We start from the raw sequence: 25,021 nt of genomic DNA on the forward strand, positions 1-25,021 counted from the left end.
ATAGACAGATAAATAAGATTACGTTATATTATCCACTCAGAGGAAAAGTGTTCTTTCCATATACCAAGGGAACCACTGACCGCATAGGGAAGCTGATGAGGAAACACAACATACAAACTATCTACAGACCCACCAAGAAAATCCAACAAATGCTCCGTTCAGCAAAGGACAAGAGGGATCCTCTCACTTCTGCAGGAGTCTACCGTGTACCATGCAGCTGTGGACAAGTCTACATAGGGACCACCAAACGCAGCATTGCCAAACACAAATCAAGGAACATGAAAGGCACTGCAGACTACTTCAACCAGAGAAGTCAGACATAGCAGAGCACCTGATTAACCAACCTGGACACAGCATTTTATTTGAGAACACAGAAATGGTGGACCATTCTCACAACCACCATGTCAGACTACACAGAAAAGCCATTGAAATACACAAGCATGTGGACAATTTCAACGAAAAGGAGGAAACCATGAAAATGAACAAAATCTGGCTACCAGTATTAAAAAACTCTAAAATTGCAACAGCACAACAGAGAGGAAACAAACAAGGACATCTAATCACCTCTCAACAAAAGATTGCTCCAGGCACAGTCAGGCCATTGTATGCTAATCAAAGTGGTCAGTTGAAACATTCACACCTAGCTCCAGCAGACAAGAGTCCTTTGCCTCACCCTGGTCATTCCACAGATATATAAACCCTTTTTCCTAGTTCCAACAGACCTCACTACCTCTGAGGATGCTTGCCATAGATGCAGGCGAAACGTCAGGAGAGAATGCCTTTAGATCATGGCCATATAGCCTGAAAAAAACTTACAACAACCCAGTGATTCTGGCCATGAAAGCGTTCGACAATATGTTATATTTCATTGGATAGCTAGATCAGATAAAATAGATGGATGGATAGGTAGGTAGGTAGATAGATAAATAGATAGATAGATAGATTAGATGGATAGACAGGATAGATAAGATAAGATGGATGGTAGGTAAATAAATAAATAAGATTACGTTATGTTAGATAAATTAGATAGATAGATTAGATGGGATAGATAGACAGACAGGATAGCTAGCTAGCTAGCTAGCTAGGATAGATAAGATAAAAGATAGATGGATGAATAGGTAGATAAATAAGATTGCGTTATGTTAGATGAGATTGATAGATTAGATAAAACAGATGTATAGATAGGTAGGTAGGTAGGTAGATTAGATGGATGGATGGACAGACAGGAAAGATAGATAGGATAGGATAGATAAGATAAGATGGATGGATAGGTAGATAAATAAATAAGATTACGTTATGTTAGATGAATTAGATTAGATAGGATAGACCAGTGGTTCTCAACCTGTGGGTCCCCAGATGTTTGGCCTACAACTCCCAGGAATCCCAGCAAATTTACCAGCTGTTATGATTTCTGGGAATTGAAAGCCAAAACATCTGGGGACCCACAGGTTGAGAACCACTGGGATAGACAGATGGATAGATGGATGGATGGATAGATAGACAGGATAGCTAGCTAGCTAGATAGGATAGATAAGATAAAAGATAGATGGATGAATAGGTAGATAGATAAGATTACATTTTGTTGGACAGATAGATTATATAGATAGATTAGTTGGGATAGATGGATGGATTCTGGGATGCTCTTGGAGCCTGACAGATGCATAAGTTCATCTACGGAAGGGTTTGGAAATTTTGCCCAATGCAGAACATTGGGCTTCAGCTCGAAAGGAATGACTCACAGTGTAACATTGCACATGTTAATCCTAAGTACAAATGCATGTGCACTGAATGTGGAGGTGTCCATTACACCTGCAGATGTAAAAAGCCCAAATGTCTATGTATTTGATTGTGCAATTCACAGCTGACCTATTAGACCAGAATGGAGCAAACAACAGACCGCATCACCGACTGAAGTTGGATTGTGCATCTTTCCTCACTTTTCGGAACCAATACATATCCAATGCTGCCATGTTATCTTCTGATTCTTCTAGTCATGCTCATTAATATCATGCTACTTAAAATGCTTTAAAAATGCTTTTGGCTTTTTTGGAAGGACCCTTCCCCTTTTAATTAGTGGCTCCCTCTTCAACCTTTTCTGTCCAAACAGATTATGAGTTGCTTCTCATATTAATAAGGCTTTTCCTGAACATAAAAAAATAACAAAGCCTTTCCGGGTTTTTCCAGGGTCCAGCCAAGTGGTATCTTTATAAAAAAAATGCGATTTTGCAGTTGCAATCACACAGAGGAATGCATTGAATTAATGACCAAGTCTGGTGACTAGAAGGAACAGGAACTGACTAATTAAAGGCGAAAGAGAAAGGCTGCTGCTGGGCAAATGATCCAGAGGAAACAATCGAGAAAGAAAGAAATGAGGCTCATTAAGGGAAGACAGAGCTAGTTTTGTACAAACCAGAGTTTAGAGCCTGATATTCAGAGACAAATCCCAGAGACGTGGAATTAATATGTATGTGTGCTGTGTTGTTATGTACAAATAATAATAATAATAATAATAATAATAATAATTATTATTATTATTATTATTATGAAAATACATGGTTTGTCTACTTTTGCAAGTGTCCTGCACTCATACACATTGCAAAAGTGGAGAGCTGGCTGTGCATTTGTATCCTGAAGTCGGTTTGCAGCAACTGAATTGGGCTAAAGAGGAAAGCAGGAGGGAAAGAGAGAAATTGGGATGTGTTAAAAGCAGCAGAGAAGATAGGGAGGTAGATAGAGAGGTGCCTGTTTTGAGCCAAAATTCAATAGGTTCAGCAAAAGTCGTGGGAAATCATTTATGCTTGCCCAAAGCCCCATTCATGTTCACCGTTGGCAGACTGGATCATAATGTCAGCATGGGACAGAGCCAGGAAAGCGCTTTCCTGTTAATTGGTGTGAATGCAACTCACCAACGTTGGCACAAGGAAGAAAGCCATTGGCTTCTTATTGGCCAGGAAACACAGCCTTCTCCTTGGGAAAAGCAGGCTATTGGCGCTTATGGAGAGGGGACACTTTTGAGGCGACGGACCCCCAGGGTCTTGGCATCTCAACAAGGATGAATTGGAAAGTGTTCCCTTCCTGCCGTCCAAAATTACTCCCACTCCCTCGAAGCCGGACGGCATGTGTTTGTGTAGCTTGAGTTTACATGGAGATCACTGGGAATGAAGAATTTTTTTTTTCCCACCCTGAGAATGTGAAAATGAGAACGCTTCTTTTTCCGTTGGTGGATCTTCTCCTGGTGTGGAATGTCTACATTTGCTTCACATTAATGGAAGTGGAACCATGTTAATGGATCTTGGAAAAATCCAATTGCCTATGATGGTCATAACATTGTATGCATATAAACAATGGATTGTTCATTCAGTGACCTTCTAAACAGGATTGGGTTGACTATACACCTTAAGTAACAGGGGCATGAATGGATGGGTGAGTAGGATAGATGGATGGATGGGTGGATGAGATGGATGGATAAGATGAGTGGATGGACAGATAGCTAGATGGTTGACTGGAGAGGTGACTAGATGGTTGACTGGAGAGATGGATGGACAGATGAGTAGATGGCTAAATGGGTGAGATGGATGGATGGATGGAGAGATGGAGAAATGGTTGGATGGACAGACGGGCGAATAGGTGGATGGATGAGATGGATGGAGAGATGGGTGCATAGATGGAAAAGATGGATGGATGGAGAAATGGACTGATAGATGGAGAGATGAATGGATAGGTGGCTGGATGGATGAGATCGATGGATGAGATGGATGGAGAGATGGAGAGAGGATGGATGGATGGACGGACACACAGCTGGATGGATAAGAGATGGGTGGATGATTATATGGATGGATGGATGGATGCACAGATGGAGAGATGGCTAGATGACTGGATGAATGAAAGAGTGGATGGATGGACAGAGAGATAGACAGGTTGGAATCTTACTGTATATTGACATTCCATTCAAGGTTATAGTTACATCAGTTGTGCAGATCTGCATGCATGTGCTCACTGCATGCATCCATTGTATGAATATAAGCAGTGGGTTATACATTCAGTTGCACGTTAAGATGCACATACCATTGCACATGGTTCCTGCCACCCAACACAAAGGATGCATAGAGGAGGAGGAAAGGGGTGAAGAAGAGGAGGAGCAGGAAGATGGAGGAGGAAGATGATATGGAGGCTTGATGTGCCAGACAACCAGACTCTCCGCCAGCAGCCAGCGACGTGCCTCTCCCCACGTCATCTGCTCTGCAACTGCTTCCAACCCCTTTGATGATTTGACCTTGAGCCACAGACAGATGGCAAAGGACTCTCTGAGCAGACGGGATGCAAAGAAGGGCTGCCTTTAAGAGCTGGAGGAGCCCCTCTGCAGAAAGTTGGACACCCACCACCTGGGCCCCACTCTCCGAAGCCCCTGACCCCACCAAAAACCAAAGCCTTCCTTCTTCCCGGACCTCTGTCCCCAAAGGCCCTGCAGCCATGACCGCCTTCCAACAGTCAAGCTCTCATTGAAAAGATTACGGCCAAGGTAGGAGAGCATGGTGCCCGTTTTAAGGGCAGAGGAAGCAGTTCTGGCCAGAGTCCAGCAACCCACATATTACTGACCAGAAAGGGGCGGGGCTGAGTGATGGACATAAAAATACAACTAAAATTAGAAGGGGCCTCCAAAGGCCTTCCTGTCCAACCCCATCTTGCCATGAAGACACAATCAAAGCACCCCCGACAGATGGCCATCCATAGAAAGAGACCTCACCATTCACAAAACAGACTTTACAATGCAGTAGAACTGTGTTGCATTAGGTTAAGATTGTCTTGATTGTCTCCAAAGCATTGAACCAAGGCAATTAAAGTAGACTCATTCTACAGCATAGCTGCAACCCAAGGTTTTATTTCCTGTCACTGGAAGCTGTGTTGTCCTAACACTTTTGTTTTTAAAGGCAAAAGGCAGCCACTAATGCACACCTTTTTTGACCAAATGACAAAGAGGGCAATTTTTGCACATGGCATTCACCAGCAAATACTTTTTTTGGTTTTAAGGTTTTGAAAATGGGAGTACACATTAGATTCGATGGTGCATTAGATTCCGGTAAATATAGCAAATCTTAAATAGGTCCTCCATAGCTTTTAGGACAATATTCAGCACAATATCCATTTACCGGATCCGGAAATGGGCCTGCAGTTAAGAAGCCAGGCATGGATGGATGGATGGAAGGAAGGAAGAATGGAAGGAGAACGGAAGGAGAAAGGAAGGAGGAAGGAAAGGAAAAGAAGGCGGAAGGAAGGAGGAAAGGAGGAAGGAAGGAAGGAAGGAAGGAAGGAAGGAAGGAAGGAAAAACGTAAGGAGAAGGGAAGGAGGAAGGAAGGAGGAAAGAAAGAAAAAGGAAGGAAGGAGAAGGGAAGGCAGGATGGAAGGGGAGAGGAAGAGAGGAAAGAAAGAGAAAGGAAGAAAGAAGGAGGGAGGGAGGTAGGAAGAAGGAAAGAGGAAGGAGAAAAAAGGAGAAAGGAAGGAAGGAGGAAGGAGAAACGAAAGAGCAACAAAGGAAGGACGGAAGGAGAAAAGAAGGCGGAAGGAAGGAGGAAAGGAGGAAGGGAGGAAGGAGGAAGGAAGGAAGGGAGGGAGGAAGGAAGAAAGGAAGGAAGGAAAGAAAGAAGGAAAAAAGAAGCAGAAAAGGATGGAAGGAGTAAAGGAGGAAAGGAAGGAGGAAAGAAGAAGGAAGGAAGGAAGGAAGGAAGGAAGGAAGGAAGGAAGGAAGAAAGGAAGAAAGGAAGGAAGGAAGAAAGGAAGAAAGGAAGAAAGGAAGAAAGGAAGAAAGGAAGGGAAAAACGGGGAATCTTCTTGCTTAGTCTGAACCCTTTAAATATTAAAAGAAATCAGCAGGACCTCCATCTCATAACACTTAAGCCTTGTAAGAACTCCAATGTCACGACTGAGGCAGAGGTTAATCCTCCCAAGCTTTGCTTATTATGGAAGTGTTTCCCATCATTGATATTGCACTTCACCCGGAGATCCTAGGATAAAGGGCAGTTTTAATACAAATAACTTCAGTTAGGGTTGTCATTTCACAGTCATTCATCCGTGGCTTGAAAACTATATTCTTTAATGTGACATCCTATTTGTTTTGTACTTGATATTTCCCCCATAAAGATCAGTGTAGTATTTTTTGAGAGACTTTTAAGGCTCTTTGCATTCTCCGTTGCTAATTATCTTGAATTCCGATAATAGTTTCCACCCGTTTCTCCCTTTCGTTTCTATGCCAACCATTTACCTGCCTTGTTGGCTGCTTCGAAATTTCATCTTCCCTCATTTCTTATCCACTTCAACATATCAAAAGAGGACATTTCAAAATTCCTTGGTAAGTTTTTGGATGCATTTTGCTGGATGCAGAAGCCTTACATCACCACCTTATGGTGTTTTCATTTGGCTCGGAAACCAATATTTTGCACTAAGGCCCTTACTACAGCTCTGGCTTTATTGGGGGGGGCCTTAGGCTTTATTCTGTGGGGTTTTTTGCTTTCCAAAAGCCATGTTTGCATCTGGCTGCCTTGGTGATCGCAGAAAAGACAGCAAGGAAATGCCATCGGTTGCCTGGTTGCCTTGAATGCACTCTGCAAAACTGGCCAAGAAAGGGCTCCAGATGCCAAGCGTTTGGCTGAATTGAGGCCAGTCATCCAATGGTACGATATGGTTTCTGCAGGCCGATGGTACCATAAGCAAAAGGGCAAAAGGACAATGGGAAACATGCCTCCCTTGTCTCCTTTGTGGCTCCTTTCTCTCTTTCTTTCTCCACCCTTCGCTTCAAGAAAACGCCTCTGTTTCCCCCGTTGTCATCTCTCCCTCCTTTTTGTTGATTCATCTGGGTATTTCTTCAGTCTCTCATGACTTCATGGAGGTTAACAAAGACTCAACCCTCCCTCTTTCTCTTTTCCCAGCTTGGTTTAACTAGAATTAACCCTGACGAACTTTTGTGGAAACGAGCTTGGAAAATGCACTCCAAGTGAGCCAAATAGGCTTACTTTTAATGCGACTAAGCCCATGCAGAAACAGGGAAGCCCACAACAAAATACCGACAGCAAAAACTCCACAACTGGTTTTGTTGTTCATTCGTTCAGTCGTCTCCGACTCTTCGTGACCTCATGGACCAGCCCACACCAGAGCTCCCTGTCAGCTGTCACCACCCCCAGTTCCTTCAAGGTCAGTCCAGTCACTTCAAGGATGCCATCCATCTATCTTGCCCTTGGTCGGCCCCTCTTCCTTTTACCTTCCACTTTCCCCAGCATAATTGTCTTCTCTAGGCTTTGCTGTCTCCTCATGATGTGGCCAAAGTACTTCAACTTTGTCTCTAGTATCCTTCCCTCCAGTGAGCAGCCGGGCTTTATTTCCTGGAGGAGGGACTGGTTGGATCTTCTTGCAGTCCAAGGCACTCTCAGAACTTTCCTCCAACACCACAGCTCAAAAGCATCTCTCTTCCTTTGCTCAGCCTTCCCTAAGGTCCAGCTCTCACATCCGTAGGTTACTACAGGGAATACCATTGCTTTGACTACAACCACAACTGGTACAACCACAACTGGTAGAAAGCAACATTTGCACAGAGCTGCAGGTCTTTGGGGGGAAAGAGTTGGGATAGTTTTCCTTGTGCATCAAGATGGCTGACTTGTTGCACTCCAGGCCTGGAAATACCTATGACCACAGCACCACACAAGAGTCCAGTGTATAAACTAGCATTTCTCAACCTGGGGGCTGGGACCCCTGAGGGGGTCACGAGGGGGTGCCAGAGGGGTTGCCAAAGACCATATTTTTGATGGTCTTAGGAACCAAGTTTGGTCCAGATCCATCATTGTTTGATTCCACCATGCTCTATGAAAGTAGGTGAAAAACAACTGCAAAACTCAGGCAAATGCCCACCAAATCCTTCCAGTATTTTCTGTTGGTCATGGAAGTTCGGTGTGCCAAGTTTGGTTCAATTTTATTGTTGGTGGAATTCAGAATGCCCTTTGATTGTAGGTTAACTATAAATCTCAGCAACTACAACTCTCAAATGACAACATCAACACCCTCAACCCCACCAGTATTCAAATTGGGGTGTATAGAGTATTTGTGCCAAAGGAAATCCCACAATTTTCTCTAAATCATCAGTGAACCCATCAGCCTCAGGCTTTACTACAACATGACCTGACTCTGGATGCATCTGCACGGTAGAAATGATGCCGTTTGATATCACTTTATGGAAGCCTGGGAGTTGTAGTTTGCCATGGTCTTGGGCGTTCTCTGCCAAAAAGTGCTGGGTCCTCACTAAACTACATCTCCCACCATCCCCAGCATTTAGTTAAAGTAGGATCAAACTACATTATTTCTAGGCACTGATCCAGCCTTTCAGATGTTGCTGGACTACAACTCCCAAAGGCAAGGGAAACTGGGAGTTGCAGAACATCCAGAGGGCTATGTCCAGTTGTTAATTCCAATTATGCCAGACTTGTAAGAAATGATATTTTTAACGCAGGAACAAAAATTGTGTTACACAGTGATTATTTTACATCGAATGGCTGCTTCTTCTGTCCCTGAGCCTTGTATAGCAGCTGTCCTGTGGGAACAAAGCACATGACCCTTGCAAACCCTTGGGCACCCATGGCCTTTTTTCTCTTTCCTCCGATAATATATACGTCTTTCCTCCTATAATAATGAGATAAAGCAGGAAATATGAAAAACAGGCTCCAAGCTCTTCTCTCTGTGGCACAAATGCATCCGGAGGCCTGTTCTTCCGAAATGAGCAAAGGCCAAACAAACGAATAGACCCAAGGCAAAAACCTTTCCAGCCAAGAGAGTGGTCCCATTAATTTCATTCACACATGGTTGACGGCACTGGGAGAAAGACAGAGAAAGAGAGAGAGAGAGATAAGAGAGAGAAGGAGAGAGAGAAAAGAGAGAAGAAGAAAAAGAGAGAAGGGAAAGAGTAAAAAAGAGAGAAAAGAGAGAGAGGAAAAAGTGAGAGAAGGAGAGAGAAGGAGAGAGGAGAGAATGAATAAAAGAGAGAGAGAGAGAGAAGGAGATAGGACAAAAAGAGTAAAAGAGAGAGAGAAAGGAGAAAGAAAGCGAGTGAGAGAAGAGAGGAGAGGAGAGAGAAAGAAAAAGAGAGGGAAGAGAGAAAGTAAAAGAGAGAGAGAGGAGAGAGTATAGAAAGAGTAAAAAAGAGAAAAAGAAGAAGGAAAGCGAGTGAGAGAAGAGAGAGGAGAGAAGAGAGAAAGAAAAAGAGAGAGAAGAGAGAAAGTAAAAGAGAGAGAGAGAAGAGAGAGAAGGAGAGAGTATAGAAAGAGTAAAAGAGAGAGAAAAAGGAGAAAGAAAGCGAGGGAGAGAAGAGAGAGAAGGAGAGAAGAAAGAAAGAAAAACAGAAAAAGAGAGAAGAGAGAGAGAAAGTAAAAAAAAGAGAGAGAAGGAGAGACGAGAGAAAAAGAGAAAGAGAAAGAAAGAGACAGAAAGATAAAGAAAAAAGAAAGGGAAAGAAAGATAAAAAAATAAGAGAGTGTTAAAGAAAGAAAGAGAGAAGTCTTCTAACTGCATGACAACTCTAGATGGAGACCACTTTTGAGCTCAGAAAGGTAGGCGAAATCATAGAAAAGAGAACTAAAACATGATATATCGCACAAGGAAGCAATGACAACATCTCCAGGTTCCAGGAAAGATCTGAGGAATCTAAACACCAGCAAAAAGGTAGAGTTGGCCCCTGATATCTATGGGGTCTTGGCTTCAAGGTCTCCCATAGATATTAAAAAGACATGGATGGTCAAATCCCTGTTTGAAACAGCACAAGGCAGCAGGAAAAGCAATAGGAAGCAAATGGCACCGTGCCTAGTCTTTGGGTTCCCCCACCTCCAGAGAACATGGTTGCCCACCACAGCATTAAACCAACAATACAGGTAGGAACAAAAATAAGTGGCAATATTGAAACACAAGGAAACCTGAAAGGAGCTCTCCAAGGTCCCAGTTCCATTTGGGCTGTAGAATTTGACACCTTGGATACCACCTTTTAAGTTTGGATTAAAACCCAAAGCAGATTTGCCATCGCATTAAAGTCAGTAGCCATGCAACATCATTCCTATTCTATGTGCATGTGTTTAAACTTGCTATTCTTTTGATGTTATGGAATGTTTCTCTATGGAAGAAGTTGGACATTTTGGTCTTACAGTTACAGAAGCAGAGTTGCACATGGTTGCACATTGTGTGTAGTTTTTTTGTTCCTTATTTTCCATACAAACAAGGCCCTGTGAATGGACAACTCCCAAGGACAACTCTCATGGAATCATGGAAGTTAAAAAGAGGGGTCAAACTGCATTAATTATCCAGTGTAGACACACTTTGCGTCATTCGTCCTGGCAACCAGCTGCCCTCCGAACTGTGTTGCAGAAGGTTCGTGACAGAGTTGGTGCATAGCCCTGTTCCTATAGCAACATGCCCACAAATGTACATTGACTAGCAATCGACTTAATTTAGCCGTCGGCGGAAAGATAGCCGGCAACAGCATCCAATGGATGACGAAGCCCAGACGGAGGCTATTTGCATCTCTATGTGATTCCCTTCCAAAGAAGAGGAAAAAGTGTGCCCCAAAGGCAGAGAATGTGTCTCCTGGACCAAAAATCATCTGCAAAAGCATAGCTTCTTGGTAGGAATGGAAAGAATATATGCATTTCTTAAGTGTCAGGAGATCCTGGGGTGGAAAATCCAAGATTGAGGAGGATCTTCAGAGTTTGGCCTTAGCACAGAAAAAATACACAGTTAATATCTGCAGAAAGCAACAATTTATGCACAGAAGGGCTTTTTCTGTGCAGACAACAATGCTGTGTGAATTTTGCACAGAATGAGACCTGAGCTGCAAAGTGAGCTTGCTACAGTTTTGCCGGCCTGAACAGAATAGTTACTACAAACTGCAAAGATTGGAGTTATGTGTTTATTAACTGCATTAGTTTCCTCCTTTTCCTGCGCTTTTGGTTTCCAGAACTCAACCTCCATGCTGCTCTACATTCAAACAGGAATATATATACACACACACATACATACACACACACACACCAGCCGTCCCCTGCCACACAGTGCTGTGGCCCAGTCTGTGTATATGTGTTGTGTGTATGTATATATGTGTGTATATATTTGTGTATATGTATGTTTGCATACATATATATGGTTTTGTGCATGCGTTGTAATGTATTTTTATTTTTTGGCTTTTAAAGTCCCTTCTATTGTGTTTTTCAGTGTTTTTGAGAGTGATGGTCACTGCTTGGCCTGATAGGTGTATTGTGTCCAAATTTGGTGTCAGTTCATCCAGTGGTTTTTGAGTTATGTTAATCCCACAAACAAACAAACAAACACATACACATATATATTCTCATTCTTGGTGTTTTACGTGTCTGTGTAAGAATGACAACTGTGAACAACTGTGTTCAATATGTAACATGTAATGGCATTTCTGTCAATTCCAGGCTTTGGCTCATAAATCTCAGGGCCTGCAATGATCTCTGAATTCGTGCCACAGTCTCTCCAAAACATGTCCTCAGCTTCCATTAGGCATGTTAAGAACGTCCATGCACTAAGCTGCGTCCACATTCTATTCTTGCCATTTAAGGATTAATATATTAAAATTGCCTCCCAAATTCTGCACAAAGCAGCTTAGCGGGAAATCTCTGGAGCTCTGGGAATTGGGAAGAAACCATGTTGTCCTCTATGACACACGGTGTATAGTTTATTTACACTCCTTCTCTCCCCAAAACTCAAGGTTAGTGACATTGTGGACAATGAGCAATGACAGTGGAAGCAGTCATTTCTGCAAACAATTGTGCATCTCAATACACACTGAAGTAGGAAGAATAGCACATGTGTAATAGCACATTTTCATTGCGTGCCAGGAGGACACCATGCAGAATGATCATGCATGTATATTATTGTTGTTATTGTTGTTGTTTCCAACTAATGGCAGCCCTAAAGGGAATCTAATTTGGCTATAAGTGGTAAGGTAACATCTGAAGAATGGCACTCTCAGTGGCGCAGTAGGTTAAACCCTTGTGCCGGCAGGACTGAAGACCAACAGGTCAGAGGTTCAAATCCGGGGAGAGCGCGGATGAGCTCCCTCTGTCAGTTCCAGCTTCTCATGCGGGGACATGAGAGAAGCCTCCCGCAAGGATGGTAAAACATCAGAACATCCGGACATCCCCTCAGGAACATCCTTGCAGACGGCCAATTCTCTCACACCAGAAGCAACTTGCAGTTTCTCAAGTCACTCCTGATATTAAAAAAAAACTTCTGAAGAAGTGTGCAACTAGACTCAAACTGTGTGCAACTATGCTGACTACATACATATGTTGCACACTACATTGGCATGTGGTTTTCACTATGGCAGCATAATGCCATGGATGGTTTTTTTATGCTAGGCAGGGACAATTCCATTATGTAACAACATTTGAAACACGTTCTGTTTCTGGTTTGGAAGTGTTATTTCCTGTTTCATTGTGTGGTCCTTACTTTGAAAGTAGTTGGTTTACCCCAGAAACGTTTGTTTTTGTGGCTGCCACAAATAATGAGGAATTGGTTGAGACTCAATGATGAGATATTCATTGCAAAACTATAGCAAAAACAAAGTTTGTGCAGTTTGATTAACCTTTCCCATGATTTTATGACAGAATCAATCAGGAAATGACATTGATAACCCAGGAACAAATATTGTATTGCATAGAGTTATTATTATTATTATTATTATTATTATTATTATTATTTATAGCAAAGTAAAGTTTCCCCCTGATATTAAGTCCAGTTGTGTCTGACTCTGGGGGTTGGTGCTCATCTCCATTTCCATTTGGAAGTCCATCGCCCAATGAACTGAACATGGGCCATCTTTCCATCGACATTTGAAGGTGGTGGGAAAGCTCTTTGTCTCCCATCCTCCACCACCCCAGGCTTTGGGGAGAAACTCTGTCTGTCGAACTGAATGGCAGTGCTTTGATTCCCTGCGGAGGGAGAGAGGCCCAGGAGACACTGTGGCTATTATTGGCCCATTCACAATGGGTCAGTCAGGCCCAATGAAAGCGAGACACCGAGGGCTGGACTGTGCCAGGACCCCTGAGCCCTGATCGGTCTCCTCCAGCATCACAAGCACATCATTAAATGTGGACAGCCAAAAGAAAGGAGTGGCTTCCCGCCTCTGAAACATCCTCCAAAGAAATCCATCTGGTGCAGTGATTTGAGAGCTGGACAAGGGGTGCGTCTACACTGCAGAATGTATTCAGTTCACCACCTGAACTGCCATGGCTCAATGCTATTGAATACTGGGAGTTGTCATCAGCACTTGGTGGTAGAGAAGGCCTTGTACAAATCTTAGGATTCGATGGCATTGCGCCATCGCAGTTCAAGCAGGTGCCACACTGCATAAATCCACAATGAAGATGCACCCTAGGATACCCGATGGCCAGAAGTTCAAATCCACACTCAGCCGCAGGCAGGTCACACTCTCAGCCTTAGAGGGAAGTCATGGCAAACCTTTGAGTAAGAAGCTGGGCAAGCTGGAATTTGTCCAGAGGAGGGTGACTAAAATGATCAAGGGTCTGGAAAACAAGCCCTATAAGGAGCGGCTTCAAGAGCTGGACATGTTTAGCATTCAGAAGAGAAGGCTGAGAGGAGACATGATAGCCATGTATAAATATGTGAGAGGAAGTCATAGGGAGGAGGGAGCAAGCTTATTTTCTGCTGCCCTGGAGACTAGGACGCGGAACAATGGCTTCAAACTACAAGAAAGGAGATTCCATCTGAATATTAGGAAGAACTTCCTGACTGTGAGAGTCGTTCACCCGTGGAACTCTCTGCCCTGGAGTGTGGTGGAGGCTCCTTCTTTGGAAGCTTTTAAACAGAGGCTGGATGGCCATCTGTCGGAGGTGCTTTGAATGCAATTTTTCCTGCTTCTTGATGGGGGTTGGACTGGATGGCCCATGAGGTCTCTTCCAATTCTATGATTCTATGATTCTAAGTCTTCTGCCAAGAAAGCTCTAAGAGAGGACTGCCGAAGGAGTCAACTTGAAGGAAGAATAATAACAACAGGCATCAGGTCAAAGTCTGAGGCACGCTTGTCCCCAAACAAGAATGGCTGCATTTAAAGGACTTTTACAGAAATAGATACAGATCTCTAACAGAAGAAGAGAAGGGGTCAGCTACCTTTCCCCAGGCTGCTCAAAGGCCATTGGGACTATTTATCATGCAGTTTAGCCAGAACAACAAGTCACTAATTGTTACTGGAGCCACTCTGTTCTACATAATCCAGATTGCTTCTCTAGACTCCTTGGCTGAGACCCAGCGTCACGGTTCTGTGGCGTAAAACTCCACATGTTGAGAGATGCATGCTGTGTGCCATCAACTCTTGCGCTGGATGACAACGCCAGGCTGCTCGAACGAGCAATGCAATGCACATCCCATGCAGATCAAAACATGCCCAATTCCACATCAACTTCAGCGCCAGTGTGGATGCTCCACATCGGACAAAACAATCCCTTCCTTGGGGAAGCTTACTTTGAAGAAGGACACCAATAGGATTGCAGTCTTTCCCATTGGGATTGTGAGTCCATTTTGGGGTTTAGTCTGAAACCTAAGCAGCTATCCATGGTGCTGAACCCATTTTGTGGGTTTGGGTTCAGCAAATTCCATAACTCTTCTAGTCCCATGTTTCTATTATTCTCAGGTATCTCTCCCTTCCTTGACAAGGACCACGATGTCACTGAAGCCATTGCCTCTTTGTCAAGGCATCAACCTGCAAGATCCCAGTTCCTACTTTCCTCTGTCTCTCCACCTCTTCCCTCAAATGCAATGCACTTTCCAACCCAGAGGCCAGGGAATGAATGCTAAGAGACTGAGCAATGCATCAACTGGATCTGGAGGATGGGCAGATGTTTGGACTCACTCAAGCGGAGCATCCGATGTGACTGAAAGACGATGGTCCACTCCTTGCAGTGAGTTATCACATGCCATCTGAAATGCAACTTCAAGCAGATGAGAACATTGCCTTATGTTCATGTACCTCCGTGTACAACAGCACCTTGTGAGTGAATTGTGGCCTAAAACTCATAAAACAACGCAAAACCATGCACAATGCTCAACCACGTGCAACAATGCTGCATGTGCAATCTTTGGAAATGGATCAGGCAATAATAATACCCAACTGGTTCTCCAGATGCGCTGGGATAAGGAAGACTGCACTGGTGTCACCGAGGAGCAAATATCCAACTGTTTATTGGACCTCAAACCATCAAAGGAAGGCCATTCCTCCCTGGTTTTGCAGGCCCGCCGCATGTGCTTTGAAACAGCACTTTGCAGGCACCCCACCCCACCAGCAAAGTGTCCTTTTTGCCTCCTCCGCTGTTCCTAGGTTGCCATACCAACCGTCTTCACTAGCCCCACACGGCAATGTTCCCTCGGCAATCCCCCTCCTCTCCTCTCCCATCAGCTTTCCTCTTTGGGAACAGGAGCAAGCAAGCGGATGCAAGGAGGCGCACAGTCATCCGCCTTTGCTGCCAGGCATTCGGGGCCACCAAATGGAAAGTGGCAGCCTCCAAACAGATCCCCAGCGAGACAACCTCAAAGCATCCAAAACCAGCCAGGGAAGAGTCTGCTTTCCATGTTAACTAGTTTGATGGAACTCTAGAAATCCCAGATTCCCATTGGACGGAGCTGTGGAGGTGAAAGCGGAATCAAACTGGGAAGCATTCAGTTGTAGTTCACCTACGTCCAGAGAGCACTGTGGACTCAAACAATGATGGATCTGGACCAAACTTGGCACAAACACTCAATATGCCCAAATGTGAACACTGATGGAGTTTAGGGAAAGTAGACCTTGGTATTTGGGAGTTGTAGTTGCTGGGATTTATAGTTCAACTGCAATCAAAGAGCATTTTGAACCCCACCAGCGATAGAATTGGGCCAAACTTCCCACAGAGAACCCACATGAGAAACAGAAAATACCGTGTTTCCAGATGGTCTTTGGCGACCCCTCTGACACTCCCTTGTGACTCCCCAGGTTGAGAAACACAGATCTAGAAAGAGAACTCCTCATCTGGGAGCCCTTCTCCCAGAGACTTTCTAAACTTGTCATTGGAACTGCACAGTGACACCGTATCAATGAGTTGGAAATACTTGTATAACTAGACTTGTGCACACAAGGGCAATGTTCAATACATGACTTGCTCTTACACACATGCATGCACATGGATAGTGTTCAATGCACATTGTGCATGTGGAATGGCCTTGCATGGGAATCATCCTTTCCTCAATCACAAACTCAGCATAGATGCTCTGCAATGGATGTCCTTGGCCTCCTTGTTGGGATGGGACTTTGGAGAGCCTTTCCTCGCAATGGCTCCTTCCTGGAGGGTTGAAGCCCAAAGGTGATGCTCAACCCCTTGGCAGTTGACCTGTGGGTCTTACCCCATTATATTCAACATATAGATGAAATTACCAGGAAAGAGGATCTGAAGTTTTGGGTCCTGCACCATCAACAATCAGATGATACCCAACTCTAATCTGTCTTTCCACCTCAAACCGAGACAACCATCTCTTGTCATTACTAAGAGATGGGATGGTGGCAAAAATATTGAAAATTGCTTCAGAGAAAGCGGTTACACTTCATGAAGGTTGGAACTTTTCTAGAACTTTGTAGGTCTTGCATCACTATTCTGTGGCCAACTTCCCTCAGACAATGACCATAGTCATGCAGGAGAACCGAGATTCCTAGAAAGGTTTCCAAAATGGCATAATTCCCTTTTGTGATGGGTCTTGCTCCTTTTGCCCCTATGAAAGTGGAAGACCAACTATATATGTACAGTCACAGTATATCAAGGTTGATAATAAGAGGTGGGCTGGATGGGACCCCAAGCCAGGAGGTGTTCTCTACTGATGTCCAGAGGGTCAAGGAAACCAGGAAGCCCCTTCTGACCATGCTCTGACCCCAGTTGGGGTCACGTTCCCAGCCCTTTTTTAGCCCAGGAGATTTCCCCTAATGAGCTTCCTCGGTGTTCGGGGATTCCAGGTAACACGGGGTATTTTTAGCCCCTTTTTCTGGGCCATCCTCACTGGGTCAAAGAGGATTAGACCGCAAGGCTGCAGGTGGCATCTCCATGGCCTTCAGCACAAATGGGGCACAAATGCAGCACAAAGGTCCAAGGTATGTCTACTAAAGGTGCCCACAAAAGCCCCCTTCCCCTGTTTCTATCAAGAAAGAAAAATAGGTCCGGCGTAGCAGCAGTCCCTGGGTTACAAATATCCAACTTGCAAACAACTCATAGTTAAGAATGGAGCTGAGACAACAGGTAGTGAGAAGAACCTACCCATTGGAAGGGAAATCCACTCTTGGGAGAGTTGTTATCAGGGAGGAAAGGGGTCTCCAGTGAAGCTTTATCACCAATCCTTGTTTCCATAACAAGCCAAATTGTTCAAAGGGACAGAAAGGGAGGTGAGATCTTCTGAACAGGGCCAGAGACAGCAAAACAAACACCACAGGGGTGTGAACCCTTCCCTATGCTACCCAAAGCTAATATATATCTATCTTTGGCTGGAGTTACATGTGTAAAATGTCCTGTTCCGACTGACGTACAGATTCAGCTTAAGCACAAGCCTACAGAACCAATCTTGTTCATAACTTTGGAACTTCCTGGATAACTTTTTCCAGTTTAAGGTTGAGCAAGTAGAGATTCCAACACTGTACCAATCTGCTTGGTTTGCATTGTGCTTGGCGCTTATGAATTGCGCATGGCTGAGCAATGGCACATATCACATCTTGGCATGTGTGTCTATTTGGGCACAATCCCACGGGGGAGCAGCGTCTACATTCACATAAAATCCATTCACAGAATAGTTTGAAAAGCCAAGAAAATCTCATGCTCATCGTTGATTTCTGAAGGAACGGGAACGTTTTCTCTTGGAAGCCGTTCCAAAGTTGGGAAAAACTAGGATTCAGGCTCATGGGGGAGGGATACAACTCTGGAAGACCTTTTATGGAGCTTCATAATAATAATAATAAATATTATATTATATCTATTATTGTTATTATTATTATTAGGAGCCTCCAGTGCCGCAGTGGGTTAAACCCCTGTGCTGGCAGGACTGAAGACCAACAGGTCGCAGGTTCGAATCCGGGGAGAGTGCGGATGAGCTCCCTCTATCAGCTCCAGCTCCTCATGAATGGACATGAGAGAAGCTTCCCACAAGGATGATAAAACTTCAAAAACATCCAGGCATCCCCTAGGCAACGTCCTTGCAGACAGCCAATTCTCTCACACCAGAAGCGACTTGCAGTTTCTCAAGTCGCTCCTGACACGACAAAAAATATATATATTATGATTACTCGCCTCTCATTGCAGCTTGAGGCAGGAAACAACATCATTAAAACAAGAGATTTATTTATTGTATCAGGAGCAAACCAAGGGTACAGTTGTGATGTATTTTAAAACACAAAGTTTAAAAACTTGGCATTCTATTAAATGTCCTTTGACCAGTAGTGGTCACTTGGAGTGCCTCTGGTGTTGCTATAAGAAGGTCCTCCATTGTGCATGTGGCAGGGTTCAGGTTGCATTGTAATAGTTGGTGTGTGGTTTGCTCTTATTCCCACTCACATGTCGTGGACTCCACTTTGTGGCCCCATTTCGTAAGGTTGGCTCTGCATCTCGTGGTGCTAGAACGCAGTCTGTTCAGCGCCTTCCAAGTTGCCCAGTCTTTTATGTGCCAAGGAGGGAGTCTCTCATTTGGTATTACCCATGAGTTGAGGTTCTGGTTTTAGCCTGCCACTTTTGGACTCTCACTTGCTGAGGTATTTCTGTGAGTATCTCTGTAGATCTTAAAAACATTTTCTTGATTTAAGGCATTGGCGTGCTTGCTGATATCTGAACAGAGGATGGGCTGGAGATGTCACTGCTTTGGTCCTTTCACTATCGGCTGCTACTTCCCGGTGGATGTCAGGGAGTGCAATACCGGCTAAACAGTGTAATTTCTCCAGTGGTGTAGGCTGCAGACTTCCTGGGATAATGCAGCATGACTCCTGTAGGCTCCTGCAGAGGTGACCTGCATTAAGTCTACAGTGTAGCTCAGGAATGGGCAAACTTGGGCCCTCCGGGTGTTTTGGACTTCAACTCCCACAATTCCTAAACGCCTCAGGCCCTTTCCTTTTCCCCCTCAGCCGCTTAAGCAATAAAACACTATTAAAAAACATACAACAAGACACACCGAGTTAAAATACAAGTTCAAATCCACTGATTAAAATTTACCATGAACTGAATGCTTCCATTAAAACAAAAATATCTATTCATATATGGTACCAAAAAGATTCCAATATATCAACAAGTTGTTCCATATATGTATATTTTATGCCATGCAACTCTAGTAGAAAAGCCAAAGCGCCAAATGACGAAGACAATGTTGACTGTAGAATCAATGCAGTTTGACATCCCTTTGACCGCCATGTGGAATCTTGGGAGCCGTCATTTGCACCTTTTGGGCAAAGAATACCTTATGAAACTACAAATCCCAGGATTCCACAGTATTGAGCCAGGGAAGTCAAAATAGGTCCGAGATGCATTGATTCTACAGTATGGATGCTGTAACCACCATTCAAGGTCTTAGATCAGGCACGGGCAATCTTCAGTCCTCCATGTGTTTTGGACTTCAACTCCCACAATTCCTAACAGCCTCAGGCCCTTTCCTTTCCCCCCTCAGCTGCTTAAGTGGAAAAGGAAAGGGAAATGAAGGGGAATTCCAGACAGGAAACAATATGGACCAGCTAACACCTCCCAACAAAGGATTCCCCCAGGCAGGAAGCAGCCAGTCTTTGAAGCTGCAAATCTAATCAATGATAGTCAAGGAGATCAATTGCAAAATTCACACTTGCCTCAAGCAGACAAGAGTTCTTTCTCCCACCCTGGACATTATTCCACAGATATATAAGCTCCACTTGCCTCATTTCCAACAGACCTCACAACCTCTGAGGATACCTGCGTTAGATGCAGGCAAAACGTCAGGAGAGAATGCTTCTAGAACATGGCCAGACAGCCTGGAAAATGCAAAGTCAACCCAGAACTAAAGATACTCAAAAGCAGAATATACCAACCCTGGAGTGAATATATATCAAAGGCTTTTCTTACATTGCAAAACCCGAGACATGGTTATGTATGCTATGAGTCTGGGTTCGAATTCCTGCATAACTTCCATTAAAGAAGGGCAAAAATCTACCTTGAGGAGAGGAAGAGAATTACAAATTTGAGAGTAAAAAAAATGCATGTTCAAAATGTTAGTGTTTATGCAGGTGGATATACCTGCTTCAAATTTGATACCTCACGAGAGAATTTACCCGTCTATTATTATTATTATTATTATTATTATTATTATTATTATTATTTGTTGTTGTTGCTGTTGTTGTTGTTGTTGCTGTTACCCATCTATTATTATTATTATTATTATTTGTTGTTGTTGTTGTTATAAACCACCTAGAGTACCTTATGGAGGAGGCTAGGCTCAAAGGCAGTATGTAAATGTCATTATAAATAAATGTTTAAATTTAAAAGTAAACTAATAATAATAATAATAATACATCACGCAGTCCTAGGCACTTGGGAAGTGTCCGATGTGTGATCCAATACAACAGCCAGCAGAGTGATCTTGTCTGCTGTGGACTCATCTTGTTCTGTTTCAAATAATAATAATAATAATAATAATAATAATAATAATCTTAATAATAATAATTTTCTTGTAGAATTTATTTAGAGGTGGTTCCACCACTGCCTTCCTTTGAGGCTGAGAGAGTGAGACTCCTGCGTGGCTGAGCATGGGTTCGCCTGGCCATGAACTTAGAAGAAGATACGAAAATAATATTTTTCCCTACCTTCTTATGTCATTCAGATCAGGCTCAGAGAAAGGAAGTGTGAAAACCAGCGGCAATAAAGAGATATAACATCTTTGGAAAGGCTATTGAGGCAAACCCTAGGTTGCATTAAAGGAAAACATAAAGGAAAACCAAAACAGAAAGCAAAAGTATTTTGCAAACCTTTAAAAAATAGTATTATGCTTTTTGTGAACTATGAACAACGTGTGGAATTGTTAACCACCTTGATAAAGTAAATAAACAAATAACAACAACAATAATGTTTATGTCTTAACTCAGTCATAAGACCTATTTTATCCTAAGGTTGGCTGACATGGCTTGAGAGCACCAAACTACAAATCCCAGGACTCTATAGTTATCAACTTGAAACAACAAGGTCTTCCCAAGCTGGGTCCCTTAAGCCACATTACACATTTAGAGCAGTCTGATACACTTTCCCACTCCTAGCTGTTTCCTTTGGCTTTCTGGGATCTGTAGTTCTCTGCCAGAAAAGTTTTCATGCTATTGGTTTGAGAAAATGCTAGGGAGGTCTATGGCGACTGCAGAATGAATGCTGTTTGCCCTATGGGGATTCCTGGGGGTTGTAGTTTGCTGAGGTACCAGTGCTATTTGGCAGAGAAGACTCAAGGCCTTGTCAAACTACAGCTCCCAGGATCCCATAAATTGAGCCAGGCCAGTGAAAGAGGTGCCAAACTGCATTATGTCTACAGTGTAGATGCAGCCTGTCAAACTACAACTCCTAGGATCCCACAACATTGATCAATTGCAGTGAAAGAGGCACTACACCGTATTAAGTCTATAGTGTAGATACAGCTCTTGTCAAACTACAACTCCTAGGATCCCATAAATTGAGCCAACACAGTGAAAGACACGTTATACCGCATTACTTCTACAGTGTAGATGTGCCCTTTCTCAAACTACAACTTCCAGGATCCCATAGATTGAGCTAGGCCAGTGAAAGAGACACCAAACCTCATTAAGTCTCCAGTGTAGTAGATGCACTCCTTGTCAAACTACAACTCCCAGGATCCCATACATTGAGCCAATGCAGCGAAAGAGACACCAAACTGCATTAAATCTACAGTGTAGTGCTAAACCCCATTCATTCTACAGTGCAGATGCAGCCCTTGTCAAACCACAACTCCCAGGATCCCAAAGCATTGATCCACTGCAGTGAAAGAGGCACTAAAGCATATTAAGTCTACAGTGTAGATGCACCCCTTATCAAGCTACAACTCCTAGAATCCCATAAATTGAGCCAGCGCAATGAAAGATGCGCGAAACTGCATTGTGTTTACAGTGTAGATGTGCCCCTTCTCAAACTACAACTCCCAGGATCCCATACATTGAGCAAGGCCGGTGAAAGAGGCACCAAACTACATTAAGTCTACAGTGCAGATGCACCCCTTGTCAAACTACAACTCCCAGGGTCCCATACATTAAACCAAGGCAGTGAAAGAGGCGCTAAACCACATTCAATCTTTAGTGTAGCACTAAACCCCATTCATTCTACAGCGTAGATGCAGCCCTTGTCAAACTACAACTCCCAAAATTCCACAACATTGATCAATTGCAGTGAAAGGAGTGCTAAACTGCATTAAGTCTACAGTGTAGATGCAGCCCATCAAACTACAACTACCAGGATCTCACAAACTGATCAACTGCAGTGAAAGAGGGACTACACTGCATTAAGTCTACAGTGTAGATGTACCCCTTATCAAACTAAAACTCCCAGGATTTGAAACATTGAACCAAGGCAGCGAAAGAGGCACCAAGCTGCATTAAATCTACAGCGTAGATGCAGCCCATCAAACTACAACTCCCAAGATCCCACAGTATCGATCCATTTAAGTGAAAGAGATGCCAAACCGCATTAAATCTACAGTGTAGATGCACCCCTTGTCAAACTAAAACTCCCACGATTCTATACATTGAGCCAAGGCAGTGAAAGAGGCGCCAAACCGCATTAAATCTACAGTGTAGATGCAGCCCATCAAACTACAGCTCCTAGCATCCACAGTATTGATCCATTGCAGAGAAAGAGATGCCAAACCGCATTAAATCTACAATGTAGATGCAGCCCATCAAACTACAACTCCCAGGATCTCACAATATTGATCCACTGAAGTGAAAGAGGTGCCAAAATGCATTATCTACAGTGTAGGTGTAGCTCTTGTCAAACTACAACTCCTAGGACCCCACAGCTTTGAGAAAAGGCAGTGAAAGAGGCACCAAACTGCATTAAATCCACAATGTAGCACTAAACCTCATTCATTCTATAGTGTAGATGCAGCCTTTGTCAAACTACAACTCCCAGGATCCCAGAGCATTGATCTAGGCCAGTGAAAGAGGCACCAAAGCACATACCTTCATTCTATAGAACAGGCAAGGGCAAACTTGGGCCCTCCAGGTGTTTTGGACTTCAACTCCCACAATTCCTAACAGCCAGTAGGCTGTTAGGAATTGTGGGAGTTGAAGTCCAAAACACCTGGAGGGCCCAAGTTTGCCCTTGCCTGTTCTATAGTGTAGCTGCACCCCTTGTCACACTCCCACACCCATAGTTCAAGTGGGGCCAAGAGATGCACCCTGGGGCTTCCCCTTGAAACTCCAAATCCCAGCACTCCCATCATCAGGCACCGAGGCAAGGAAAGGTGTGGCAAAACCGGGATAAGGAGGCAGTGTGGACTCAGGGAGAACAGCCGGGGAGAAGAGAAGATAATAATCGCGCGTGGGGTCTGCGAAAGGGTTAAAAATGCAGCGTGTGGATGGATGGAAGCTTCTCCTGCAGCATGGGGCTCCCTCTCTCTTTCTCTCTCTATCTGCCTTTGCCCAGGGAAGAAGAAGAAGAAGAAAAAAGTTGTGATCCCAAGGATGGGAATGATTATCCCCACGATGGTCATTGCCACGCGGCTGTCACCCGAGGGAGGCAAGGAAGAAAGGAAGGAAGGAAGGAGGGGGCTTCGGAGATGACAAAGCAGGAGGAGAAAGAAGAGAGGGACCCCCGACTCGGCTTGAACCCACTGTGTGGGTGTTTCTCGGGAAGGAGGAGAATCAGGCTCTCCTTCCCCTTTGAGAATACAGAGGGAGGGAGGGAGGGGGCTTCCTCGGCGGGGATCCCAGCCCCTCTTTGCGACTTACCTTAGAGACAGTCATGCAGAAAGTTCCCGGAGGGAGGGAAGAAGGAAGGAAGGAAGGAGGGAGGGAAGAAGGCTCTGCGGAAGGAAGGAAGGAAGGGCGGGTCGGGGGCCAAGAGGGGCGGCGGAGGAAGGAGGGACCCCCGCCCGAGGGCGATGCCGGACTGCCTTCCTCCTCCTCCTCCTCCTCCTCCTCCTTCTCCTCCTCCTCCTCTTCTTCTTCCTCCTCCTCCTCCTCTCCAAGCACCAAGAGCCGCCGCCGAGCACTGGGTGCGCGCACCAGGGAAGGAAGGACGCGCGTGCCCGCCTTTAGGGGAGGGAGGAGGAGGAGGAGAAAGAAGAGAAGGAGGAGAGGAAGGATAGTAGGAGGAGGATAAAATAAAAAGAGGAGGAAAAGGAGAAGGAGGAGGGAAAGAACAGGAGGAAAAATAGAAGGAGAATGGAAGGAAGTTGAGAGGAAGAAGAGAAAGAGGAGAAGAAGAGGAAGAGGAGAGTAAGGATAGGAGGAGTAGGAGGAATAGCAAGAGGAGAAGAAAAAAGGAGGAAGATAAAATACAAGGAGGAAGAACAGAAGGAGGAGAAGAATAGGAGGAGGAAAAAGAGGAGGAGGAGGAGGAGAAAAGGTAAAGGGAGAGAAGGAGGAAAGATAGAAGGAGGAGGAGAAAATACAAGGAGGTGGAAAGGGAGAAGGAGGAGAGAAAGAATAGGAGGAGGAGGGAAAGGAGCAAGAGGGAAAACAGAAAGAGGAAGGACAAGGAGAATAGAAGGAGGAGGAAAAGGAGGAAGAAGAGAAGAGGAGGAGGAGGAGAGGAAGGATAGGAGGAGGGGGAAGAATAGAAGGAGGAAAAGGAGGGGGAGGAGAGGAGGAGGATAAAATAAAAGGAGAGAAAGAATAGGAGGAGAATAGAAGGAGGAAGAGGAGGAGAGGAAAGATAGAAGGAGAAGGATAACATAAAAGGAGGAGGAAAGGGAGAAGGAGATGAAAAAGAATAGAAGGAGGAGGGAAAGGAGGAG

The 25,021-nt window shown here is 44.2% G+C and overlaps 1 protein-coding gene across 1 annotated transcript in view; it reads right to left on the minus strand.

The window, feature by feature from the left end:
• The window catches only part of CORO2B (coronin 2B), a 67,462-nt gene extending 43,143 nt beyond the window's left edge, over positions 1-24,319 (minus strand). The window contains exon 1 of the mRNA XM_060755387.2: positions 24,012-24,319. Coding sequence (XP_060611370.2) covers positions 24,012-24,026 — 15 coding nt within the window. The 5' untranslated portion in view covers positions 24,027-24,319. The remainder of the gene's footprint in view (positions 1-24,011) is intronic.
• Positions 24,320-25,021: the final 702 nt, after the last annotated feature.

Source organism: Anolis sagrei, chromosome 9 (assembly GCF_037176765.1).
Source record: "Anolis sagrei isolate rAnoSag1 chromosome 9, rAnoSag1.mat, whole genome shotgun sequence".
Taxonomy (NCBI): domain Eukaryota; kingdom Metazoa; phylum Chordata; class Lepidosauria; order Squamata; family Dactyloidae; genus Anolis; species Anolis sagrei.